We start from the raw sequence: 11435 nt of genomic DNA on the forward strand, positions 1-11435 counted from the left end.
TAATACTTACAGGTACGCTATTTATGGAATGTAAGTTCTGAACAACGGGTTGACGGTCATGGACGGTTATTTGAATCAACCAAGACTTGTGGAAACTGTAACGCACTGCTTGGAGATATGTTGGTATGGTCTGTGCAAGTCCCTTAAGCCCCGGTTACACATAGCCGAACATGGCCTCCCGACTCTCCCCCGACCATGGTTAGTTACTGGTTAGGAGATGGTTGGGACATACTCGGCGCATGTTCGGCTCAAGTTCGGTGCCAAAAATAGGCGCGGCCTAAAAACTGGTCAGACTGCTCCCGAACTACCGCCGACCTGGGTCGGCTAGCGTTCGGGAGCCATGTTCGGCTATGTGTAACCGGGGCTTTAGGTAGCCATTTTCAATAACATCCAACCCTTGAAAATTGGTTATAGAAGACGATAATTGAAGCAAAGGAAATCGGTCAGTAGGTCCTCCAAGGAGAGATGCACTTTTCTTGGTTTCTGCACAACAAGGACAGTCAAGGTACAAACAAACCCAAAATGTGTGCACCGGACCTACTCCCGACCTTATCAAGTAGACACACACATAAACTGCTGTGGTACAGATGAACTGTAATATGTTCGGTGCAAATGTGAATATCCATGTAGCAACACATCTTCAGTCACAGCAAACATTACGCATTATATACATGTCCGACTTCTAAATGAGACAACTTTACGTAACTTCATTCAAACCTCAGAGTAAATATCTCCTTGGCCATGTACACTCCACAAAATGAAACTCTAGAATGTTTTAAGGAAGTGTACTTTTTAAATCGTCGGTCACATACACGATATATCACCTGACTCAAGAGTAGGGTAAAGTGCAGTAAACTACCATATCGTCATTAAAATAATACGAATAATCTGATGATTTTTCTGACCCATCCTACTGTTATATTATATATAAGGCAGTAGAGCAGTGAGATCACCCAATATATAAGCTTCATGTAACTACTGCAGCTCTATTTCGTTCGTGATCAAACGTTTTGTCTAGGCAGAAACCATGAACATCGCAAAGCAGATGAGACAGAGACTGGGCCAGTGTTGCCCTGGCGGTGCTGCCACACCACCCGACACTTCCCTGTGGAAGAACGACTTGCCCTCGCCTGTCAGCTGCTGTCGGTTACACAGGTCTCTTTCACAGCACATACTGCATACCTGGGGAAGGGGGATACTATATTAGGTGTTATCTTGAATCACGAAAATTGTTGGAACAAGTTCCGTTTGAATCATGTCCATGCAAGGACATACATAGCAGGTGTACATGTATAGTACTTGCCATGATGGAGTTTAGCGACAAAAATACACATTTTACGTGTCACACACTTAATGATAGGTTTAGAAGACTGTTTCCAGTCTGCTAAACATGCTGTATGTAATTGTTGGTTGCTGTATCTAATTCATTGCTACCTCCACCGCATGAGATCCCGTCGATCGAGTCATACCCAGATAGTTCTCAATCTGTATAAGAAAAGAGCAGAGTCTGCTGCATGTTTTAATACCTAAACTATCGAGTCGGAGGTTTTAAGATTTACCTGTAGCCACCCGTCCTTACAGGCCTCGTCATGCCAGAACGGCGGGCACTTGGAGCCACAGCTCCTTCGGTACAGGACTTCTTCGTCTGGGCCCATGAAGCCCGCCCTACTCGGTCCGACGATACGTTCTACCTGTGAGAGGAGAAAGACACATCTTGGTTTGTGCGGCAAGTCTTAGACTCAACATGCGCTCAACATGTATAATCGTCCGTGACCGCTCTGGGGCCAATGAAGTCCGGTCCGTGTCGACAGGTGGTCGCTATAGACAGGATTCATAATGCTTGTATCAATGGAACATCATTATTATCGGCCGCTATTAAAGAAGAAGTCACATTGGCCAGGTGGTCCTTATGAAGAGGTTTGACTGTACAACAGAGTGGTATCGTTGTGAAGAAAGCACTTCTTCCTGTATGAGAGGAACACATGCAATTAATCTGAATTATGGGTTCGCATGAACCTCTAGGCCTCTAACATGTAACGCCAGGTGAGCAGAGGACAATGATATATTAAAAGAGCGTGCAGTTTGTCAAGATTAATCGGACACAAAATCATGGACGCGTTTCCTTACCCAGCAGTCCTCGTCGTCCATGCACTCTGCCACGGGGACGGAGATGTCGGGGTCAGCCCAGGGGTCCTCACAGTCCTCCTTTCCGTAGCAGGAGTAGCATCGGCGCAGGGGCAACGTCCCTGTGTGGGAACATGGTGATTCCATTCAACCCCGATGATCAACTTTGTTGTGAAACACATTGTAACGTTACTCACATATAATATCCTCTTATCAATGATTTAGGTGCCTAAACGGAGAAGACAGATCAACGCCCTACCGGGGTCGGTATCTCGTGGCCGGTGGGCTGTTATTCTTGGTATCCAGGACGGGGTGACAGTGGAGTTGCCTGCCGGTGACCTGGTCTGTCGGTCGGTGCTTCTCGTCGGCCCTGCTAGTCCCGGGACGGTGGTTAGCCGAGGAGCTAGCGTCAGCTTGCCGTCCGGCGGGTCGGTCTTCTTGCCAGCCACCGTCGGTTTGTCAGTCGCTGCTGTTATCTTTCCTTCGATAGCTCTTGTTGTTTCATCGTTGGGGAGCGTTGTTGTTTTATCTGTATTCATGTGGTGAAGAAAAGTGATGGTGATACTGATTCTGTACCGAGTGGAGAGTATAGTGGGACAGGCAACATTAACACACACTCTCCAAGCAGATGTTGGTGGGGAAGATTGTGACCTTCGAATTCTTATCATATGCCTCGTTTTCCGAAAACGAAGTATATGATAAGAAGCCTAAAGAAGGTCATTAGTATCCCCAACAACCTCTACTTGGAGAGTATCAACACACGAAGAAATGTGCATTGATGCACAGTGCATGATGACAAACAGTGGGTAAGCCACGCCATTCTACAGCGTTTTGACAACACAGGGCCGGTCGAGTGACAACTCACCAGGGGCCTCTGTAGTTGGACACATAGGTGCTCCTTCGTCTTCCCCGCCAGAGCAGTCCTGCTTTCCGTCACACACCATGTCCATGGCCAGGCACGTCGAGTCGATGCAGATGAAGGCGTCCAGTGGACAGAAGAAATACGACAAGGCGAAGCCCGCCCTCGGTAGTTCCGTCGCGCTGGGATGGAACGTGATCGCCAAAGTCTGTGCCGTCGCCATGAAGACATCCGCGGGCCTGTCTTTCCCACAGGGCTGACCCAGAGTCTGAACGTCACCTTCCGATAGATCTGTCACGTCGAATACCTATAGCGAAGGGGGGGGGGGTGAATTTCCTTCCAATGCGCATGTGATTTCCTATGTAACATTTTCTAAGAGGCATGTAAATTCACACAGGTCAGCTAGTAGTCGGCATTGAGCATATCATACACGCAAACAGGGATGCATGGGAATCCTGATATGGCCTCTTGCAGCTCCCCTAGCTAAGACTGACAGGCGTTGGATTTATAACGAAATTTTACTGCATATGGTGGCAGGTTATGGTGGCAGTGCTTTAACTTCCGCAATTAAACACTATCCTGACAACGAAGTAATGAACATTTCTTAGACTTCGTTCTGGCGGATATCGTGAACAAATCAACACTTTACCATGCAATTGTATAAATCACTGATCCGTACATGCTATGAGCTTTGATACATGCCATGAACAATCACTAAAGAGAAGATCATCGATGGAAAACATTGTTGTGAGAAACGTTGACAGGGTTATAATGTGGTGACGATCAATATGAATTTTTTTAGAAAATTAACAAAAAGTCGATCTGCACCGCAGTGCCTGAAAAATGTTAAAATGGTACACACCCCTCGAGCTCCCAAGCCGAATTCTTATTACTGCCGTTCCATATAGTTTCTGGTCAACGTGCATGCTCAAAGCTACAATGTTAGGAGTGACAAAGAAGGTCATTTCTGACCTGATCTGAATAGGCAATACATCGACATTTTCCTTGCCGTCGTCTGAAAGCAATAAGGCACTTACTGGTAGGTCGCCTGTCCCATTGTCAGGCATCCGATAGGAGAGAACCTGTTCAGAGGTTGACGAAGACGGCATGAGACGTGGAAAAACCACGACCAGATGCACTCGGTGCACTCTGGGTTTGAAGGCGTCAACGGAAAGTTCAGAGAAAAGGCACATGGTTCCAGTATGTTTATGGACGCCAAGGACTGGTCACCATCAATTCACTTCATACCAGCAAGAAGACCATATTGAACGGTCTCCACTGGATGACCACATGTCATTTGATAGTTTAGGTAGCTCAATGACAATGGCAGGGATAGGGGTGTATATGATACACCGTTGTTCTGTATCAGTGCTGTCTTACAGAGACAGACTAATATAAGGAGCGAGAGACTCAATGTTTGACCGAGAGAAGCTGAAGTAAGATAGAGGTAAAGGACCGGAGGTGACAACTGCGTCTTCAGAAACAAGACGAAATGGGTCAACACGTCGTCGACCTGGTCTCGTAGTGCGACCGTTAGCCTTGATACATGCAAGTCAGGTCAAAACAAAACCTTCCCGGCTGCTAACGTTATATACAGTGAGGCATCTGTTGAGACCATGCGCGAGCAACATGCTCAAGCGCATTTTGGACGCACATACTTGCCTAAGCTTATCATAAATGGCCGTAGGAGCCACACTTCACGAGAATCAAGTGAGAGAAAAACGTTTGTTGAATTTTTTTTCTCTCTTCGTAAATGAACCAGAATACTCGAGGAAGTGTGGCTGTATACACACCGAGACTGGGGTCTGGCAGCTGACGTTAAAGATGCCCGTGAAGGAGGCCGCCAAACGCTGGCCTGCAGGAGCAGATATAATCCACGTGCAGCTGTGGCCTGGCGGGTAGAAGGTGGGGTAGTTCATGCTGGTGATATTCCCGGCTTCATCCACGTCAGGGAGGATATCTCCACACTCTACTGCAATCAAACAAAAGTAGAACAGAGGGTTCTGTGGTTATAGACTATCCGTATCTTGGCGCTACATCTTATATGGTAAAGGACATCAGATATACAACATTTTAAAGTTGTGATGCAATATAATTTGTCGCGGCGTGATTTTCTTCTTTACAGATGATGCATTTTTCTGCTTCCACAAATACTACACAAAACAGCACCTATCTACGAGTACCTACCTATTACCTCGACCTGTTCTGGTGTGAGGGGGGGGGGGGGGGGGCAATGAAGTAACAACACAAGTCACAATTCGATACGCGTATTTTGTCTGCAGTTGACTAGATGGTCAAAGAGAAAGGGAAACAAAAATACCTTCGTAGTTGCAGTTGAGTTCGTCTGTCCAGTCCAGACAATGCTGCTCCATATCGCACCGGTCCTCTGACGCCACGCATGTGTCAGCATCACAGGCCAGCATGCCGGTCTACAGAAGGGTAAGGAACAGTTGAAAATGAGGGGGGGTGGGTCCTTTGTCCAATGGGATGTAGGAAGCAATGGCTCAGTATTAGAGCGTCGCAAATCTGCTTCCTGGGCTTCAACTAATCCATGAAGGTCTTATCTCCCCAGTGCTTACAACTGTGGCGAGTAGGGGACTAAGAGTAGGTTTACACAGAAACTGCCTCCACAACTGTATGAAATTAATATGCATATGCATGTTTTGATTGAACGTTTTCAAAACCAGCACTACTGTGAAATTGCACTCTCAGCTTCAGTAACGAAATTAGTTTGTTTTCCCCACATCTTTTAAACTTGAAACTAGACTGTCTAGACTACCGTGGACCAAAACGTTACTGGGTTGGGTTGGAGATGGTAAGAATGTGCTTGAGATTCACCAAAAGGGGAATTTGAACCGGAATGATGTCAACACCTTCCGTCTCACCTGACATGACGAAGCCCAGCTTATGCGGAATCCGTCGTATGCGGTGTTGTCGTCAGAGTAAAACACGAGCAGGACTTCGTTTCCCGCGGACTGGATAGGGTTGGGAGCCTGGTAACCACAGAACTCTCCGACCAACGATGAGTTCTCATATGGCCCATCGTAGATCTAAAGCCGGACGTAGAAAGGACTTCACACTTAGAAAATAGAAAGTATTCGCATTCGCTTATTTTCAAAAGATTTACTACTCGCACAAGTGTCGGGGTAAAGAGCTGGTAGATAGGGATCTGTGTCAAATTCAAAGTTGGTTCTTATACTTTTTATACAGGGACAATGCCTCAACCAGGAGGTTAGTATTAGCTTCCCTGTACAACGGCGCAAAACATCCACTAGCATAATCCCAGTACATGATAGAGGCGCAAAACATTCAATAGCATTAACTGCTGTATCTCTGAAACATAAGACTCTGCGATATTTACTACTGACTATTAGTGCATCACGTGAGTAAAAAAACACGACCAGTTTTGCTATAGTAGTAATACATGCACAGGCCAGTACTGGCCCCTTGCTATGCGTTATACCGCCCTTGTTACGGGGTGACATACCCATTCGTTGGCTGTATACAGCACGGGGATGCGCCCGTTCTCCCGTCCGGGTGAATGGTGTAAATCACCGTATGGCTGATACGAGACGGAGGTTCACCAGGCCTCCATCCGGGTGATTTGCGTTTTGCTATACATGTATGCAATTCCCCATATTTACGTTACTGAAATTTATGTGGTTGGAAAATTAACAGCACACATTCCATGCTAAAATGCTGGGTGGGGGATTTGACGCAGCCAATTTCTTTTAACGAAGGGCACACTTCTTGAGTTATTCTCTTCCAAAGTTTGGAACAAAATCGGCCCCAGCAATTAAAAAAAGCCGCTAGTACCTACTCTCTGTCTCAAGAGCTATTTTACTCATAATTCGTCACCATAGCATATAGAGAATTCGAGATATCAATACCGGAAGTCCCGCTGCAGTACCGTAGAAAGCCACTAAAGGCCCATTATCGGACTTGACCTTTGTTTTACCGACCACTACACGCATAACAAATATCATTAGGATCTATCTACAGCTTCTCGAGCTATGCTGTCTACAGACATACAGAAAAACGGAACCAAAACATGACCTTATTGGAGAAGGTAATAACACGTTTTCACAGGAAAGTATCAGATGGTCAATGTACAACCATTGGGAGAGGGGGCAGGGGAAACATTGGACGCTCTCTCTGAGCACGGGATCTTTTTAAAAAACTGCACAGCGAAATATAACAGCTAACGGTGGGATGAAAAGTATTAAAGGCGGACAGGAAAAGGAAAGGCATATGAGGGAAGTGGAATAATACATTAAAAAAACGCAGTACTGACCTATTATGCCATGAAAAGCACAACAAAATACCTTCAATACATCATAGTTACAATCTTCCCGGTCAGACGCGGCCTCAATGCTGAAATCAGGGTCAAATGTCAAGAGAATCTGGTGTCCTGGTGGGGCTACAATCCGCCAACTGAAACAGGTCAGATTAGGAACATTGGAACTTTCACATTGTTTATTCTTAAGCCACCACGTAGTTTATGAACACAATAGTCGAAATGGACGTATATCCAAATACGGTACCCTGTACCTTGTAGCTGTTTGATGCCAAGTTCCAACTTTGGCGTCATGAACGTTGAAATAATTGATTTTTCAACCATGGGACCATCATATCAGCTTGTGCGAGTTCTTCATCACAACACATGTGTTCTTGCAGCGAATGTACCATATGCAGGGCACGTCATCTGAATCTCCCGGGGTTTCTGAATAGTTTATATAGCCTTGCACATGGCTATTTCATTGACAACTAGACTTCCACGACCTCATACCTTCGCCAAATGATTTTAACCTTTATGACTGACGTATATGGAGTGTTTCTCATCAATTATAAATCATACCAGTTGATTGTCTTAAAATATAACATGTCCAAACAAAGTATGAGCGTAACAAATTATGAGCTTAACAAAGAAGGTTATGCTAATATTTGTCATCAATTATGCAAATGAGGCCCTTATTAACATGTTTCAATGATTCAACGATGTTCACATTCACATAACTTCCCGATGCCACAAAAAAAGTATTAAATGTATGAAATTGCCGTCATTTGCCAGTGTGGAATAATACAAGGTAGTCATTAAGTATGCAAATTAGGCCCACGTTTGCATATTTTCTATCTATTAACAGTCCTCTCTTCCTCAGTTACAATTTGAATAGTCATATCATGGGACAAACTGGATTTTTAAAGTTGCCTCATTAATTATGCAAATTAGAATCTGATTTGCATAATTATCGTCCAATCATACCACGCATCACACAAGCTATCCACATACCAAACATCATGACCACCCATCAAGGCCATCTTGTTATAGTATTTTCTCATTAATTATTCAAATGAGGTCTTCATTTGCATAGTTCATATAAATCAATATTTCTCTCTTCCTCAGTTACAAATGTCACATGTTTCAGAGTCCTATCATGGAATTTTGCGGATGTATTAACTTTCCTCATTAATTATGCAATTTAGATACTGATTTGCATACGAAGTATCTAATCATGTACATCATCACTATAATTAAAGCTACCTACTTACCAAAAATCATTACCATCCATCAAGCCCTTCTTGAGTTATTCCCTTTCAAAGTCAGACGCAAAACCTGCTCCTGCAGTTCCAAAAAAAGCCGCTAGGGGGCCCAAACCCGTACCACTTACCCTCTGTCCAAAGATCTATGTACCACTCAAAAATCAGTTCCATAGCATGTCCAGAACACGAGATATCAAAACAGGAAGTTCCGCTGCAGTACCGTAAGAAGCCGCTAGGAGGCCCAAAATCTAATCGTTTTTAGGTCTCATCAAAACCTACCAACATACTAAATATCAAACCAATCCATCAAGGCGTTCTTTAGTTATTCTGGTCCACTACAGACAGACAGACAAACAGACAAACAGACAAACGCTACCCTCTGCATAACCTTCTCGGCGAAGGTAATGACAATAGCATAATCATGCTAAACAGAGGCATCAATCTAAACAGCAAGAAATAATACGAATTATATATATATATATATAACAGTACTCACCTGCATGTCTTGTCTATTGGATACATCTCTGGGTAGAAAGGGCTGTTGAAAATACCACTCGTTTGCTCCAGGGCTTTAGGTCGACTTGTAGGCTCACAAGGCTCTGTAAACCATGGGAACAATCTGAGATGATACCAGTCGACCCGCGATGATAGGTGTACAATATCTAACGTTACCGTTGGTTCAGCCTAACAGGACATAGCATTGTCGTGTTGACATGCGCCGCGACAATATTACTTCATCTTAGATTCTGGCCATATCAATTGAGACAGACTGTTCGTGTTCCTTATTACTGAATATTTCCATCCGAGCTGTGCGTATGCGGTTCACACATGTCAACTAAAAACTCCGGTTGATACTGATTGGATAACTTTGTTGGTTGTCAAGTTCATAGCCACTGTTAGAAAGAAAACTTAGACTCTTTTTGGTAAATCTATGGACGCATACGGGACAACACGCATGTAATTCAAACTTAAAAGTCCTAACCCGGAAAATAGTGTCTAGAGCCGCTATCACTGTCCCCGAAAAACGTCATCATCTTGGATAGAATTTATGACAAACTCTATGTCCATCTAAGGCGTCATAATTATACAAACTAGACCATGACTAGAGTAGTACTAAGTGTAGTAAAACCTAACGAGAAACAAACCTACCTAATTCATCTTCCATCGTCCAGCACCCTGGTGAAGACGCGAAGTGGATGGTGGACAAGAACGATAAAGAGAAAATTATGTTATTTCATAGATGGTAACGTTACTGTAACACTGTTGGTTTTTTTAAATTTATTAAATAACATAGATAACAAAAACAGACAAGATGGCGACGCACTCAAGTTAAAAGTAAAACTGTTTGCTCAGTTTCGAGCAATGTATGTAAGACTGTGAATCTTAGATACGTAAGGGGATGTCCCAGTAGCTCAACTGCCTCACAGTTGAGCTCCCGATTCCAATAAGTGGGTAACTGGGAATCCCCGTTTCATCTCCTGGGAAGGGCATCTCGGTTGGGGCTGCACATGTCTTTCGGAAGGGACGTAAAATGGGAATCGACCCGTGTTCGGAGCACATTAAAAGGGGAAGGACTAGCAATTCCTCACGGTAAAAATGTGCACCACTACATAAACAGCGAGGAAACTTGCTGACCGATGCGCCTCTAGGTGACCCAACAACAATAAATTAGACATGTAAGGGTTGTAGAAAGCGAGCACTACTATGTAGGCATATCCAATAGAATACTAGTGCACAAATTCTGGAAGGCCATAAATGTTTGTAACAGTATATATCAAGCGCTGATCCCGAGAAGTGTGCGCTGTGTAGTTTTCTGTCGAAAACCTGCCACGCGCCCTTTCTTCCAGCCCTCCTGCCAGACGGAAATTTGGAATCACATCTTCCATTTCCATCACAAGCGGCACAGTGGGCGCGTATGTATCCTTCTCCAATTTCTAAGAGGGTGAACAAAGAACCAGCACTTGTTTTGTTCTCTTCTAATATGGTGGTTGCACAGTTATTAAGGAAGAACAGCAGCCCCATGTGTCTTAGGAACAACTATATGGATTTGTTTGAACAAGGACTTGGTTTGAAACTCAAGTGTATACGTACGTGTACCAGTGTATGTTTGAAACTCAAGTGTACATGCACATACACTAGTGAGAGTTCGAAATTAAATTTTGCACGCACCAGTGTGTGTATCCCGTATCCTAAGTCTCCAGACGCTAAAATACCTGTCATTTGTTTGTGATGAGCTGTAACAGATTTCTTGCGCAACGTAACTTAATAGTATTACTCAATTTGCCGAAAAGGCCAATATTTCTGTATGTAGAAATCCAAGTGTTCGATTAATTCTCTGAAAGAAATGTCATCAACATATACTGATACTGGGTGTGCAATTTAGAATAGACTCTTTTTGATAACAAAGATCCTAAAGATTCTACCTGTTACGGGGATATATCTGTACAATCATGCAGTTTGGTGTTAGGATTTCCGACCCGCGCCCGCATACATGTACGTTCGCAGCCCACTCTGATTAAAGACAATATTTCTCTGGTGTGCCTTCAGTTATCTATAAGTGAAATCAAACTAAAATGGAACCCTCTTCACAATATAATCAGCTGTACCTGTCAGCTCCAGGATGCAGGCCACAGACGCGATGAAGAGAAGGACGGAGCGACATTCTGCAGCTGACCGTCGACGCGCCGTCTTGAGGCGGGACATCTCTCCTCCAGACAAGACCTGACCGTGCACCTACTCTGTACTCCCAAACAAATCCAACACTTTTTATTCTTAACACACATTAGAAAAAGAAAACTTTCACACGGAGACTTTTTCCACAAGGCGCGGAAATTAGGCTACCATGGCAACACGAACGCACATCAAACCTCTGGTAAAGTTTAGGTTAACTCTTTGTGCTCAGTTTGCATTC

General features: G+C 44.1%; 1 protein-coding gene across 2 annotated transcripts; it reads right to left on the reverse strand.

The window, feature by feature from the left end:
* Window positions 1–574: 574 nt before the first annotated feature.
* On the reverse strand, window positions 575–9263 carry LOC136430294 (bone morphogenetic protein 1-like). Of its 2 annotated transcripts, XM_066420774.1 has the most exons (11): window positions 9021–9263; window positions 7309–7417; window positions 5869–6033; window positions 5304–5412; window positions 4777–4955; window positions 4021–4065; window positions 2990–3290; window positions 2384–2653; window positions 2128–2246; window positions 1560–1691; window positions 575–1182 (listed from the first exon to the last, which is right to left on the reverse strand). In XM_066420774.1, the coding sequence occupies exons 1-11, from the start codon at window positions 9044–9046 to the stop codon at window positions 1015–1017; spliced, it is 1623 nt and encodes a 540-aa protein (XP_066276871.1). In that variant the 5' UTR covers window positions 9047–9263; the 3' UTR covers window positions 575–1014. The 2 variants fall into 2 exon arrangements, with proteins under 2 accessions (XP_066276871.1, XP_066276873.1); XM_066420776.1 differs by lacking the exon at window positions 4021–4065 and having other exon boundaries at window positions 9021–9262.
* Between the last annotated feature and the right edge of the window lie 2172 nt (window positions 9264–11435).

The sequence above is a fragment of the Branchiostoma lanceolatum genome, chromosome 3 (assembly GCF_035083965.1).
Source record: "Branchiostoma lanceolatum isolate klBraLanc5 chromosome 3, klBraLanc5.hap2, whole genome shotgun sequence".
NCBI classification, from domain to species: Eukaryota; Metazoa; Chordata; class Leptocardii; order Amphioxiformes; family Branchiostomatidae; genus Branchiostoma; species Branchiostoma lanceolatum.